Source organism: Mytilus galloprovincialis, chromosome 14 (genome assembly GCF_965363235.1).
Source record: "Mytilus galloprovincialis chromosome 14, xbMytGall1.hap1.1, whole genome shotgun sequence".
NCBI lineage: Eukaryota > Metazoa > Mollusca > Bivalvia > Mytilida > Mytilidae > Mytilus > Mytilus galloprovincialis.
In genome coordinates, this window is record NC_134851.1 from 4589591 (window position 1) to 4605921 (window position 16331).

The 16331-nt window shown below is 32.2% G+C and overlaps 1 protein-coding gene and 1 long non-coding RNA gene across 2 annotated transcripts; both read right to left on the reverse strand.

Annotated features, from left to right (window-relative positions):
- Positions 1-353: 353 nt before the first annotated feature.
- On the reverse strand, positions 354-2718 carry LOC143059600 (uncharacterized). The gene is made up of 3 exons (XR_012973535.1): positions 2580-2718; positions 1361-1518; positions 354-432 (listed from the first exon to the last, which is right to left on the reverse strand). It is a non-coding gene; the product is annotated as an uncharacterized LOC143059600 (long non-coding RNA).
- A 2348-nt stretch (positions 2719-5066) lies between these two features.
- LOC143059339 (uncharacterized) lies at positions 5067-15686 on the reverse strand. Its single transcript, XM_076232817.1, has 9 exons — positions 15432-15686; positions 14073-14124; positions 12825-13138; positions 10944-10995; positions 8479-10038; positions 7598-7716; positions 6812-6882; positions 6100-6263; positions 5067-5179 (listed from the first exon to the last, which is right to left on the reverse strand). The coding sequence occupies exons 1-9, from the start codon at positions 15684-15686 to the stop codon at positions 5067-5069; spliced, it is 2700 nt and encodes an 899-aa protein (XP_076088932.1).
- Between the last annotated feature and the right edge of the window lie 645 nt (positions 15687-16331).

The following is a 16331-nucleotide window of genomic DNA, read 5'->3' on the forward strand; positions in this document are numbered from 1 at the left end:
GGAAGTGCTACATTTCATAACTCGATTTGGGAAAATGCCACTATGTTTGCGTTGAAGTATACATATTGGTTTTTCAAGACACAAATTTACTTTTTCAATTAACTCATTATAGATACCAGGATTAAATTTTGCATTTACGGCGGACTCGCGTTTCGTCTACAAAAGACTCATCAGTGATGCTCGAATCCAAGAAGGTTAAAAAGACCAAATAAAGTACGAAGTTGAAGAGCATTGAGAACTAAAATTCCTGAAAGTTTTGCCAAATACAGCTAACGTAATCTATTCCTGAACATACACTTTCAATGTTGCAAATCGAATTTCTCTCCCTTAACTGTGTTCGACTATATAACCTTACCTGTCAGTTTGTAGTGTATGAATTTCTCTGTCCCTGTGTAAAGTAATCATCTGTAGAACTTCTGTTATAATCAGAAACTAAAATCATAATACAAAAGTTATTCAGCATGTAATAATATATTATTTTTTTTCTTCTGAAATTACTCATTTACCATCATATTCTTAAAAACCAGATACTGGTATACACAAATCCGAGCTTCTAGTGACACTCGAATGTCGTTATCATATCTAGTATATGATACAGTACATAAAACTGTTTGTAATTGAAATGAAGTAAAACTATATGACAAATAAAGCCAACAGTAGTAAACCGCTGTTAGAAAGTCATATATCGACAAAAAACAAGTCCCGGTTTCTAAAACTGAGGTGAAAATTTCAACTATTAGAGGAAAACAACCAAACAACAGAACCGTTAAACATGTTAAAGTGCATAAATAAAATCATAACAACAATACAACACACACTGAAACGAATTATAAGATAACAACTGCTATTTTCCTAACTTGCAAAAAGTAAAATCAAAACAATAATGAACTCCGAGGAAATTTCATTCGGAAAGTACCTAATCTAATGTAGAAAATGGAGAATTGAACATGGTTTTATAGCGCTAAACCTCTCACTTGTACGACAGTCGCACCGAATTTTATTATACTGACGATAGAGAGATCATGATCTGATTTGTATACAATCTTCTAAAACGTGACTAACTTACAATTTGACTCATAGTCAATATAAGATGTTCTAAAACGTGACTAACTTACAATTTGACTTTTTGCCAATATAAGATGTTCGAAAACGTGACTAACTTACAATTTAATGTTTTGCCAATATAAGATGTTCTAAAGCCTGACTTACTCACAATTTGACTTTTTGCCAATATAAGATATTCTAAAACGTAACTAACTTACAATTTGACTTTTTGCCAATATAAGATATTCTAAAATGTTACAAACTTACAATTTGGCTTTTTGCCATTATAAGATGTTCTAAAACGTGATTAACTTACAATTTGACTTTATGCCAAGGTATGATGTTCTATCGATATCTTCGTGGTAGTCAAACGATCCGTTATCCCAGTATCCTCCGAAAGGTAAAAAAGATTTGCTTCCGTGGTACCGTTTGGCCATATTACCAGCAAACAAGCTTTTTTCTTTAGGAACAGGTCTGCAAAAAAAAAAACGATCGTACATAAACATGTATACTGAAAAAAATAAAAAGAACAAAAATAACAATAACATCGAACTCCGAGGAAAATATTTCAATTAGAGTATCATATGGCAAAATCAAACGCTCAAATTCATCTGGTGAATGAAAACAACTGACATAGTCTTGACTTGTTACAGGAATTACCGTCCTGGCTTGTTACAGGAACTACCTTTCATAGAAAATGATTGCTTGAACCTGGATTTATAGATAAATATCAAATCCCTCACTGAATGACTGTATTACCCTTATTGTCTTCAAAATTTAGTATTTTTTGCTATAATAATATCTTATGAATTCAATTTATGTTCATGAAAAACATAAAACCAACTAGAAAATTATTGATATAACAATAAGATGATGAATTCTGATAATAGAGAACTATCCATCAAGAGTTGGAATGAATGTGTGCAAGAATTTTATGCAACTGTACAGCCTGTAATCAGAAAATTTCATACCGTATACATGAAGTATTTATGATTTCAATAAATTCTATGATTGGATTTCAGAAATCTAAATCTGTATTTAAGATACAATGGATAAGCTTTAGTTCGTTTATAAGATACCATGAATCAAGGTTGGTGTGAATGTTATGGTATAATAAGTGAAAAGTAAAATCACAAAAATACTGAACTCCGAGGAAAATTCAAAATAGAAAGTCCATAAGCAAATGGAAAAATCAAAAAATCAAAAATCAAACAAATTGATAACAACTGTCATAACCCTTATTTGCTACAGGCATTTTCGTATGTAGAAAATGGTGTATTGAACCTGATTATATAGCTAGTTAAATCTCTCACTTGTATGAGACACTATTCTGGCGTGTTTTATCAACACTGAGAGCCCGTGACTGTAAATCATATTTCCGATACAAATCATTACTGTTATGTTTTGATAAATACATTGTTTTTAATGACATCGGAAGAGATAGAAACCATTACACTATGAATAGTTATATGATAGGCATTACTTGAACATTAAGAAAATTTAGCAATTTCTTTTTTTTAATTTAATGTACCTACTTGTCTAAATCCTCTTCTATATATTTTGTTTTTGTTTGTCGTTGTCTGTGACTTTTACAGACAATATATAGAAGTACAATTAACACAAAAAGTAAGAAAGCCATTGGTATACCAACTGCTAATTGTAGTATCAAACTGTAATTGTCTACAAAGTAAATAAACGAATATTATGATAAATTGAGTATTTAAGCAACACCGGTTTTTTGGTAGGGTTCGTGTCGCTAAGTCTTTAGTTTTTGTGTTGATTTTTTTATGGTTCTTTGTCTATGTCTTTTTAATTTTTTACCAGAGCGCTGTCAGTTTATAACGAATGCAGGACAAACAGTCACGGACAAAAAGTCACAATTCATTTTTTCTGATTATTTTCTTTGAATAAAAAACGTTTATTTCTACAAAAAAAATTTTGTACTTTTCTTGAACTATTGTATATAAACCAACTTCATCAAAGTGTATCAAAAAAATATTCAAAGATGATTAAATAATGGCTTCATTGTACCAAAAATCTTTCTTTTGTATGAATAAAATTCAATAAACATTTATTCTTCAAGCATAATGACACATTTCCTAAACTATAATATGAATATATATGTATTATAAAGTAAATATTTCAAGATATTTCTAATACATATGCAAACAATTGTCAACAGATTATTTGTGACTTTTTGTCCTACCAAATTTGTGACTGTATGTCCTTTTTGTCCTGTGAGTTTCTGTCCGTTTACCTTTATAGCATCTCTTAATTGCAACAGATTATGTTAACTGACACAAGTTTAAATATGCATCTTTGTATCTACAAATGTATGTCACTATACTCTTTTATCTGTATGTTGGACGAATTACGTGTTTTGTATTTCGTAATAAGTCTGCAGTAAAAAAAGTGTTGAAATATGACAATAAATTTAAATTATCAAATATTTACACCATATGACAATCACGATGCATGTTTTCCCCCTTCTAATTCTTTCATAAATCTTGACGATTTGTTTTTTCTTCTTTTTGTCAACTAAAATAGTGTAAATTCTAAATAGGAACTAACTACTCCCAAATTTTTGTTTGTAACATGGAAAAAAAATTGTGGAAGAGGTAATATATTTTTTACTTCAAAATTCTTATGATATAAACATAAGATAATATGATATTATAGCCCATGAGAACAATCTCTACAAGAGACAAAATGACGTAGAGGTAACAACACTATATCACCATACGACCTTCGGTAATAAGCTAAATAAAAGTCCAAAGTCAGGAGCCTGTAATTCAGTGGTTGTCGTTTTTTTTATGTGTTACATATTTGTTTTTTGTTTATTTTTTTTGTACATAAATTTGGCTTTTAGTTTTATCGTTTTTCATTATCATTTCGGAGCCTTTTATAGCTGACTATGTGGTCACGTCTTTTCTCATTGTTGAACGCCGTTGGACTTATAGTTGTTAATTTCTGCGTCATTTGGTTACTTATGGAGAGTTTTCTCATGACCAATCATACCACATCTTCTTGTTTATAAAAATCCATACCGCATTGTAAGCTATTGCTACACATTTAAATTGCAGATGCATTATTCTCTCTTTATAAAGGATGTTCTAGAAAAAGTGTCAAATTTTCGGACTCCTTTAGTGTTTTCAAGACCATACAAGGTAAAACATGTTGCCCCAATACACCTATTATCTTTTAAAATAAAACTTTTAAATAGCCCATAAAATGTCATTTGACAAATTTATACAGATTTTTTTATTTTCTTCCTTTTTGATTTTAGATCCAAATAATACAGTGCAAATATAAGGTCAAAGTCCGAGTGAGCCTTTTCTCGCGTTATTTCAAAATAAGATATCTCGAAAAGGAGCTCCATGGCCAATCAATATTTTTAGCCTATTTTGATCCTTAACTAATGCTGTTCCGTATCTTAATGTATCAATTTTGAATTCTTAATCTATTTAATTTTATCTGTGATCACCTAGGTTCATCATTAAGAAACTTACCCATTTCTATCATTTTAAGTCTAAAAAAAAACAAAAAATAAAGTCTTGATTTGACAAATACTTATATTTGATTTTTCTACTTCTTTGATATATCACAAGTCTGTCTGACAGAGATTATTGTAGAAACACATTATTTTCATGTGTATTCAGTAGTTGTCGTTTGTTGATGTGGTTCATCAGTGTTTTTTTGTTTTCCTTTTTTTTTTTTTTTGATAGATGAGACCGTTTGTGTTCACGTTGGATTGGTTTTACGTCATTTTTTGTATGCCCCTTAAAGCTTGCTGTGTGGTGTGAGCCACGGCTCCGTGTTTAAGATCGTACTTTGACCTAATTTGGTTTAAGTTCCATGAATTATGACTTGGATGGAGAGTTTTTCATTGGCACACATACCACATCTTATACCTATTTATAAATATATTTCTTCCCAAGTATTTCGGCTCAAGCATATCAAAAAGAGTCAATATGGAAAGAAAAATATATTGAAATATCCATAGTAGATATCAGTCTAAATACTTACGCACAGTATGGGGCATTAGTACTAGAATTTATTCTACAACCATAGTTATCTGGACAGCTACTAATTTGGTTGAATGCATCACACAAGTTATCGGCCGACGTTACAGTGGCTGCAAAGGAAATTCAGAAATAAAATAATAGCGGTAAACGAAGTGAAATTCACGTATCAAGTGATAGTTGTTAACTTAATAGAAATATAGATTGATAGTTGACAGCGATATGAAAAATAACATTTCTACTACAATGTACATCTATTGATCCATTAAAAATAAACAATTTTCAATTGTCCATATGAAAGATACATTACAAACTCCGTACCGTGATCGTTTCCTTTCCGGAACTTTTTTTCTTTACTCCATCAGTGTTATGTAGTATGCGCACCCGTATGCAGATCGGAGATCGATTTTCCCGAGAGATTGGGTACATGTGTCACTATTATGCCCAGAAATTGTGTTTGGAATCGGTTTCGATTGAATTTAAATATAATTCTATATAAACTCTTCCTATATCTATTAAGTAATGAAACGTACTTGTTAAATAGAATCCATATACCCGATACAATTATAACGTACCTGTGAAAAAACAGGGAGCAAGACATAAAAATAACATGTGAAAGGGGTTTAATAAGGAATTTTGCGGTTGACATCAGTTCTTTGACAATATTAATTATTACCATGTCAACACACAATATAAATTGTGATTTTATGTATTCCAATTAATGCGTAGAATGTCCGATCTGTTTTGTTTGTAATTGGCTGTTACAGAATCAGGGGTAATTTCATCGTTTACCCCAAAATAAAAATAACGTCACGTCAATGGTTAAAATCTTATTGCTTATGACATTTTCAGTCGATCACAACGTTTTGGTGTACCCTTTGAAAATATTACCCAGAATGCTGAAACCGCGAATTGACTAACATTGAGTTAAAACACAAATTTTGAATAATTTATTTTATCTATTTGTATTTACTTTTCAGAAAACAACAAATCCTAACACATTTGATATATTATATTAAAATGATAATATTACATGTCTGGTTATTAGTGGTAACAGACGATGTTTCTGCCTCAACTGTTTCATTTCCTATTGTTAAGTTTCCATTCCCAGTGGTTAAGTCGTAACCAGCGGCAATGACATCACCAGGAGAAGGTTCATCTAGATAAACCTCGTACTCTGGTATCAAGCTACCAGCTCTAATGAAATAATGAAAAAAAGAATAATGTATTATGTCTTTTGTCAAACTGCCAGCTCTAACAAAGTAATGAACAAAAAGTTTATAATAAGTTTATAATGTCAAATAATATCAAAGTCAAAAGTCTTTAAAAATGATACTGACACATAAATAATTTAGAATGAATCATTAAAAGGGAAATTAGTAATGGTAATAATGTAAAAACAATCACGATGATGATCACTACCACGCATCGGGCAAAATATCAATTTATGTGTCGAATTCCATTTTTCAAAATGTTGAATAAAGGAAAATATGTTTCATTTGCTTTTCTGCAGAAACCATCAAATACATAAAAATTAGCTGTCTTCTGAAGAAGTTTAAACAAATATTATTAATGATAAAACAAAACTTTCTAATGCAGCATAGATTGGGAATATATTTTTTTTATTACGTAAATATTTATTTGTATAATCATTATTATTTCGAGCCATGGGTTGTAACAGGTGTAATTTCTCTGCAATGGTTTATTTTTATGAAATAATTTATAAATATGTAATATATTCTTACCTAATTGAAATAAGAACTATTCTCCTAAAGGACTGTTTACATGATCTAGATTGTCTATAATAGTTCGTTAGCTTTAAAAATATAAATAATAAATATTAATGAAAAAGATTAAATGCTGGTAACATATTAGAATACTTTGAAGTTAATATATTTCTACGGTGCTTAAGCACTCATTACATAAATAGAACGGATAAAGAATCGACATTTAACAATAGTACAGAAACGAGAGATATACGTTTAACGCCTGGCTCAGTTAATACATAAAACCCGACATTTTTCAATCCAATGGTTGATGGACATAAACTGCACTATAGAAATTGAACGTTATTATATTTCAGAAAAGGAGACAAGCCACGGCGACTTTTGTTATCAACATAATAAATAGAAATAACAAATGGACAATAGAAACAAAAAGTAGACAAAAAGTAGAAAAACTTTAGTAAAAAGAAATGAAAAGAGAAAAAAATCCTTAAAACACTACTAAAACACGCAGAAATCGAGATAAATAAATCATTTTATGGCTTAAAATGTTCACAACTCACATACTCTTTTTTTTTTTTTTTTAATTTTTTCAGGTTTTTCTTGTTAGTCATATCAGGTGAAATGTCTATGCCAAGCTAGTTACTTTCTCATGTTTGATACTTTTCAAATAAATAAACCCATTGTTTTCATCTTTAAATCGTTTCACGTTTTGCATCAATATGAAGAAGGAAAAACCTCTTTTTTTATCCCTTAGGAAACTTATAAAAAATAATTTGACTAAAATTTTGATTGTAAAATTCTTACCGCTATCAAAACTTCGTTGAAAAGACTTTGATATTCCTCAGTGGTTGTATCGGTAAGACTGATGGTAACGGTGATCATAAGCCGCAGTCTACATGTGTATTTATATTCGATTGTGACTGCTACAAGAGAGAGCATAGAAGTCATGATAAGCATCAATCAATGAATAAAACATTACCTAGAATGCAATTCGTCGTTTTAGAATCTAATGCATTCTGGGTAACGTTTTCAAAAGTCTGTATCTACATTCGAAGTTGAAGGCTAGGAGAAACCTCACGTGATATGTATCAGTCAATGAACAAAACGTTACCCAGAATGCAATTCTCCGTATTAGAAACTAATGCATTCTGGGTATCATTTTCAAAAGTCTACATCTGTATTTAAACTCGATTGTGACAGCTAAGAAATAGAGCATACATGATAGTACATCTTGATTATTATCAGTTAATAAATAAAACAGGATGGTAATGATATGGTATAATTTCAATTCAAATATTTTGCGATTTTTTTGTGCATAAAATTGGGACAGTATATGTATGGCAAATATTCCAAGTGCTATTTGCTTTCAGATTTTAAAATTGAAATAAGCAATCTCGCAATTTTGTTTTGTTTTACAATTGTAGTAAGAAATGAGTCGAAATATTTTTGAACTTTCAGTCATATTTTGGAGGTTTGAAGTAAATCAATCAATTTATATTGCAATCAACCAATGAATTAATAAATTTATTTATCTACATTTCAGTAGATAATGACTTAGAAATACAGTTTGTAGAGGAGATTGATACATTCTTTAAAATAAAGATACTTAAATAAAATTGCCAAAGAAACATATTATTGTTTTCAACATATATCGTTAACACACATTTTTAGATTCGTATACTCACAAGGTTGAGATGGTTGCGATGTGGTCTTAGATGTCGTTGTGGGTTTTGTTGTCATGGTTGCAGGCTGAACCGTAGTTGTCGTTTGTTCAGTGGTTGTATGTTGAACTTTTGTCGTTTTGTCAGTGATTGATAGCTGAACCGTTGTCCTCCGTTCTTTTGTAGTTGGTAGAACTGTTGCTATTGTTTGTTCCGTTGATGCACGCTGGCCTGAAATTGCCGTATGTTCTGTTGATATAGGATTAACTGTAGTTGTCGTTTGTTCTTTTGTTGTTGGTTGAAAAGTAATTGTAATTCTTTCAGTTGTAGAAGTTTGAGCCGTTGTTGTCGGTGGCTGAACGGTAGTGACATTTTTGTCAGTTGTGATTTGTTGAACAATAGTTGTCGTTTCATCAGTTTTTGTTAGATGAACCGTAGTGCTAGTTTCTTCAATTGTAGTAGGACGTATTGTAGCTGATACTTCACTTGTTGAAGGTTGACTAGTTGAAGTCGTTTCCGCATTTGATGTTGGTTGAACGGTTGAAGTCGTTTCTATAGAGGTTGGTGCTTGAACAGTAGTAGTCGTTTCTTCAGAGGTTGGTGGTTGAACAGTTGTTATCGTTTCTTCAGAGGTTGGTGGTTGACCGGTTGTAGTCGTTTCTTCAGAGGTAAGTGGTTGAACGGTTGTAGTCGTTTCTATAGTTGTTGATGGTTGAACGGTTGTAGTCGTTCCTTTAGAGGTTGATGGTTGAACAGTTGTAGTCGTTTCTTTAGAGGTAAGTGGTTGAACGGTTGTAGTCGTTTCTTTAGTTGTTGTTGGTTGAACGGTTGTTGTCGTTCCTTTTGATGTTGGTGTTTGAACAGCTGTAGTCGTTTTTTCAGAGGATTGTGGTTTAACGATTGTAGTCGCTTCTTCAGAGGTTGGTGGTTGACCGGGTATAGTCGTTTCTTTAGATGTATGTGATTGAACAGTTGTAGTCGTTTCTTTCGTTGTTGTTGGTTGAACAGTTGTAGTCGTTTCTTCAAATATTGTTGGTTGAACGGTTGTAGGCGTTTCATCAGAGGTTGGTGGTTGAACGGTTGTAGTCGTTTTTTTAATTGTTGTTGGTTGAACGGTTGTAGTCGTTCTTTCAGTTAAAGTAGATTGAACGGTTGTAGTTGGTTTGTCGGCCGTTGGTTGAACGGTTGACGTCGTTTCGTTAGTTTTTGTTAGTTGAACGGTTGTAGATGTTTCTTTAGTTGTAGATTGAATGGTTGACGTAGTAGGAGTATTTGTTTTCGTAGTTGTTGCTAATGTTGTTGTAGTAGGAATATTTGTTGTCATAGTAGGGGTAGTTGTTATACTTGCAGGAGTTGTTGTTGTCTTTGCAGGGGTTTTTGTTGTCGTAGTTAGAGTAGTTGTTGTCGTAGTAGGAGTAGTTGTTGTCATTGTAGGAGTCGTTGTTGATGGTGTCGTTGGAGGCGCACAAGAGGCACAGCACGCAGTTGTACTTGAACAATAACTGGGTGCATTTCTAACCATATCTTCGCAAGTCCAACCATTGCTAAAAATGACACCTCTTTTATCTCCATAAAGACAGGTCTCTAAAGTTACAAAAATGAATAAAAAAACTTTTTTGATGAACAACAGCTGTACAATTACAATTATCAATTTGAGAAAACTACAATTACATTAATTTTATATTTTACGTAATTTTAACATATTTTGATATGTTGTCAGACTATAGATTTCGACAGTTGTTTTTTTTTCTAGATCTTAAGTTTAACTATATATGGAAAATACTTTACATTAAATTATGATATCAATTGATGTGAAATGCTACAGAAACGTTTAACATTTTACAAATATATAAAGCGTTCAATCATAACGACCTCATTTGAGAAGTCCACAAACACAAACAAATGTTTTTTAGTCGGCGGAATTTCAACTTTACAGTTCCATTATATAATTTATTAAACGTCTAAGTAGTAACTACTGCAAACACATGCCAGTCAACACTGAGGTTGTGAGTTTCAACCCCGATCGTGCGGGTTCACTCGACTCTAATCTTAATTGACAGGAATTGTCAGTTTTTCTATCAAAGGTCGATGATACTCTGTTTTCTCCGATCAATAAAAACTGGCCGCTACGAAACAACCTAAATGAGGTGATTATAACACTAAAAAAAATCAAATCGGAACTTGAAGGACTATATGGATCATAACGTCCGAAAAATAGGATGATGGTTCCATAAGACTTGTAGGACACTTTTAGAAGTTAATGTGAAACACAGAAATATTTTTACATTTCACCAAGTTTCAAGGCCAAAGATTGACCTTTATGTGTTCTATAACAATTTCCTATTGTGGCAGATATAACAATCATACCCCATCTTATTATTTCTAAATATACATTAAAAGTTTAGGACAAAACAAAGTTGGAAAAATATTAATGAACAATCAAATTTATCAAAATAAGCGAAGAAAGTATAGAAATAATCTCCACTTACCAACTCCTGCAGGAGCATTTGAATCTGACGTACAAACACCAGATTTACACCACTGTAAAGAAATTAGGCATATTCATCATGTGTTATTTATGTTAAGGAATTTCATTTACCTTAGTTTCTTTTGTAACCTATTCTGACATCGGACTCGGACTTCTAAGTTTAAATATGCGTAGTGATTTGCTTATTTTTTTACATTGGCTAGGGGTACAGGGGGAGGGTACAGATCTCTAAAAACATGTTTAAACCCGCCACAGTTTTGTAACTGTCCCAAGTAAGTCTGTTATGATGTTAAATTTAATTTTCTTTTTTTTTTTTTTTGTATAATTCGGAACTTAGTATGACGACCATTATCACTGAACTAGTAATATACTATATTTGTTAAGGTGCATGCTGAAGAACTCCTCCGGGTGCAGATATTTCTCGCTGCATTGAAGACCCATTGGGCTTTCGGCTGTTGTCTCTTTGACACATTTCCCATTTTCATTCTTAAGTTAATTTATTTGCAGTATGTTCATCATAGATGCGTTAGTATAGTTACAGTCAAAACATCCTCACAAAAATAATAAGAAAATCTAATGTTAGCATAACTATTTTAAATAACAATAAATTGAACGAAATGTGTTCGATCAACTAATGTAAAGTAAACCGGTGTGTATCGGAACAGTGTTTTTTTTTTTCTTGAAAAATAAGATTTAGAATTTAAGCTAAAAGCTGTCAGGAACAAGAAATATGTAAAATAATGCTCAAGTTGAATCCATTAAAATCACTGAATCAGACAAAGTGGCATAATCATAAAATTAATTTAAAAAATATAGCCATTATGCACATATAGGAAGATCTAAGGACAATTCTTATCGTTTTTTGTTTTTTTCGATTGTTAATGTTAAATGAAATGTTCCTATCAGAGCGCATGAAATACGCAAAGTCATTTCTACTATTTAATAGATTTGATAAAAACATTGAAAAGTTATTAAACAATTTGCGTTGTCTCTAAACACTGTAGAATGAAAGTTTCTAGTTTGTCTTACTAATATAAGAGAAGTAAACATTCATATCAATCTTGCGTAGATTGTGTTTCATTCTTCCTGTAATCATTAAATTTCTACCAAAAGAAATACATGCTTTCCAGTGAGTAAATATGTTAGAATCTTTAAAGAAGAATATTTAATCCTCGAATTTAAAATAATAGACGTGAATTTATAAAGTGAACACGTGAATATTCAAAGTTATACACATGAGTATTAAGTAATTCCAATGATAATTCACAGGAATACAAGTGATTATTCTTTCATAAACTTTTTGTTACCACAGAGAGTTCCATTATTATCTCAATGACTATCTTAGTGGAATTCACAGAGAGTTCAATTAACACCTCCGTTATGCCCATGGCAGTTCCCACTGCCAGCCGGGACACGTGACTATCTTAGTGGAATTCACGTGACTATTTCATTATCTCGTACCTTTTTGTTTCCACAGAGAGTTCCATTAACACCTCCGCTATGCCCATGGCAGTTCCCATTGCCAGCCGTGTCAGCACACCATTACCGCGTACAAATAGTAGAAAAATCACCACTATAAGGGGACTGAAAATATTTTATGTAGAAATATTATAAAACAAATATGGTGCAGACTGAATAACAAGGATAACTTTTACTACAAACAATTTACAGCAATATTCAAAATATCCAAAGATCACACATTTTTTCTTCACCAAAACAAGACCTAAATGTGCTGGATTCTCAGTAATGTTTACAGTGATTCCCTAATAATGCGGTATGTGAGCTCGAAAAAAAACCACTACAATTAAAAAGAAATAGATATACATGTATAGATTATTATACGATATCCAAAGTTCCCTGGAACTTAAAAAATATTTCTCACCCTACACAAATATGATCCTGTACCACGATTTTGTACACACTGCTGATCAGCATCTGTTGTAGTCTGAACTGTAGTTGTTGCTAATGTTGTTGTCGTAGGCGAAGTTATTGTCACAACAGAAGGAGTAGCTGCTGTCGTATTAGAATCAGTTGTTGTAGAAGCAAGAGTAGTTGTTGATGTTGTTGTTGGAGGTGCACACGAAGCACAGCATGCAGTTGTACTTGAACAATAACCTGGTGATTCCCGTACCATATCTTCGCATGTCCAACCATTGCCAAAAATTATACCTCTATTATCCCCATAAAGACATGTCTCTAAGATTACAAAAATGTATATAAAAACCATTTGATGAACAACAGCTGAACAATTACATGTATCAATTTGAGAAAACTACAATTACATTTATTTTATATTTTACGTATAATTTTAACATATTTTGATATATGTTGTCAGACTATAGATTTCGACAGTTTTTTTTTCTAGATCTTAAGTTTAACTATATACGGAAAATACGTTACATTAAATTATGATATCAATTCATGTGAAATGCTCCAGAAACGTTTAACATTTTACAAATATATAAAGCGTTCAATCATAACGACTTCATTTGAGAATCCCACAAACACAAACAAATGTTTTTAGTCGGCGGAAGTTCAACTTTACAGTTCCATTATATAATTTATCAAACGTAAATAAAAGAGGGGGATCGGTGGTCAAGTTGTCTAAGTAGTAACTACTGCAAACACATGCCAGTCAACACTGAGGTTGTGAGTTTCAACCTCGATCGTGCGGTTTCACTCGACTCTAATCTAAATTGACAGGAATTGTCAGTTTTCCTATCAACGGTCGATGATACTCCGTTTTCTCCGATCAATAAAAACTGGCCGACACGAAACAACATAAATGCGGTGATTATAACACAAAAAAATCAAATCGTAACTTTAAGGACTATATGGATCATAAAGTCCGAAAAATAGGATGATGGTTCCATAAGACTTGTAGGACACTTTTAGAAGTTAAAGTGAAACACAGAAATATTTTTACATTTCACCAAGTTTCAAGGCCAAAGATTGACCTTTATTTGTTCTATAACAATTTCCTATTGTGGCAGATATAACAATCATACCCCATCTTATTATTTCTAAATATACATTAAAAGTTTAGGACAAAAAAAAGTTGGAAAAATATTAATGAACAATCAAATTTATCAAAATAAGCGAAGAAAGTATAGAAATAATCTCCACTTACCAACTCCTGCAGGAGCATTTGAATCTGACGTACAAACACCAGATATACACCACTGTAAAGAAATTAGGCATATTTATCATGTGTTATTTATGTTAAGGAATTTCATTTACGTTAGTTTCTTTTGTAACCTATTCTGACATCGTACTCGGACTTCTAAGTTTAAATATGCGTAGTGATATGCTTATTTTTTTACATTGGCTAGGGGTATAGGGGGAGGGTACATATCTCTAAAAACATGTTTAAACCCGCCGCAGTTTTGTAACTGTCCCCAGTTAGTCTGTTATGATGTTTAGTTTAAGTGTCTTTTGTATAATTCGGAATTTAGTATGACGACCATTATCACTGAACTAGTAATATACTACATTTGTTTAGGTGCATGCCGAAGAACTCCTCATGGTGCAGATATTTCTCGCTGCATTGAAGACCAATTGGTTGCCTTTGACATATTTCCCATTTTCATTCTTAAGTTAATTAATTTGCAGTATGTACAATCCTCGAATTTGAAATAATACACGTGAATTTATAAAGTAATACATGTGAATTTTCAAAGTCATACACATGAGTATTAAAGTAATTCCCGTGATTATTCACAGGAATACAGGTGAATATTCTATCATAACGTTTTTGTTACCACAGAGAATTCCATTATTATCTCAATGACTTTTTTAGTGGAATTCACGTGACTATTTAATTATCTGATACCTTTTGTTTCCACAGAGATTTCCATTAACACCTCTACTATGTCCATGGCAGTTCCCCCTGCCAGCCGGGACACGTGACTATCTAAGTTGAATTCACGTGACTATTTCATTATCTCATACCTTTTTGTTTCCACAGAGAGTTCCATAAACACCTCCGTAATGTCCATGGCAGTTCCCACTGCCATCGGGACACGTGACTATCGTAGTGGAATTCACGTAAGTATTTTATTATCTCATACCTTTTTGTTTCCACAGAGAGTTTTATTAACACCTCCGCTATGCCCATGGCAGTTCCCATTGCCAGCCGTGTCAGCACACCATAACCGCGTACAAATAGTAGAAAAATCACCACTATAAGGGGACTGAAAATATTTTATGTAGAAATATTATAAAACAAATATGGTGCAGACTGAATAACAAGGATAACTTTTACTACAAACAATTTACAGCAATATTCAAAATATCCAAAGATCACACATTGTCTTCACCAAAACAAGACCTAAATGTGCTGGATTCTCAGTAATGTTTACAGTGATTCCCTAATAATGCGATATGTGAGCTCGAAAAAAAACCACTACAATTAAAACGAAATAGATATACATGTATAGATTATTATACGATATCCAAAGTTCCCTGGAACTTAAAAAATATTTCTCACCCTACACAAATATGATCCTGTACCACGATTTTGTACACACTGCTGATCAGCATCTGTTGTAGTCTGAACTGTTGTAGTTGTTACTAATGTTGTTGTCGTAGGAGAAGTTATTGTCACAACAGAAGGAGTAGCTGCTGTCGTATTAGAATCAGTTGTTGTAGAAGCAGGAGTAGTTGTTGGTGTTGTTGTTGGAGGTGCACACGAAGCACAGCATGCAGTTGTACTTGAACAATAACCTGGTGCTTCCCGTACCATATCTTCACAAGTCCAACCATTACTAAAACTTACACCTCTTTTATCCCCATAAAGACATGTCTCTAAGATTACAAAAATGTATATAAAAACCATTTGATGAACAACAGCTGAACAATTACATGTATCAATTTGAGAAAACTACAACTACATTTATTTTATATTTTACGTATAATTTTAACATATTTTGAGATGTTGTCGGACTAAAGATTTCGACAGTTTTTTTTCTAGATCTTAAGTTTAACTATATATGGAAAATACGTTACATTAAATTATGATATCAATTGATGTGAAATGCTCCAGAAACGTTTAACATTTTACAAATATATAAAGCGTTCAATCATAACGACTTCATCTGAGAAGTCCACAAACACAAACAAATGTTTTTAAGTCGGCGGAATTTCAACTTTACAGTTCCATTATATAATTTATCAAACGTAAATAAATAATTGTCAAGTTGTCTAAGTAGTAACTACTGCAAACACATGCCAGTCAACACTGAGGTTGTGAGTTTCAACCCCGATCGTGCGGGTTCACTCGACTCTAATCTTAATTGACAGGAATTGTCAGTTTTCCTATCAAAGGTCGATGATACTCCGTTTTCTTCGATCAATAAAAACTGGCCACCACGAAACAACCTAAATGCGG

What these genes read in the sequence shown, in the direction of transcription:
- LOC143059339 (XM_076232817.1), bottom strand. Translation starts at nt 15,686, where the DNA reads ATGGTACGGGAAGCACCAGGTTATTGTTCAAGTACAACTGCATGCTGT. An exon ending in AAATGCTCCTGCAGGAGTTG is followed by an intron (nt 13,139 to 14,072) that starts GTAAGTGGAGAT and finishes TTGTAATCTTAG; the next exon opens with AGACATGTCTTTATGGGGAT. An exon ending in TCAACGAAGTTTTGATAGCG is followed by an intron (nt 6,883 to 7,597) that starts GTAAGAATTTTA and finishes ATATTTTTAAAG; the next exon opens with CTAACGAACTATTATAGACA.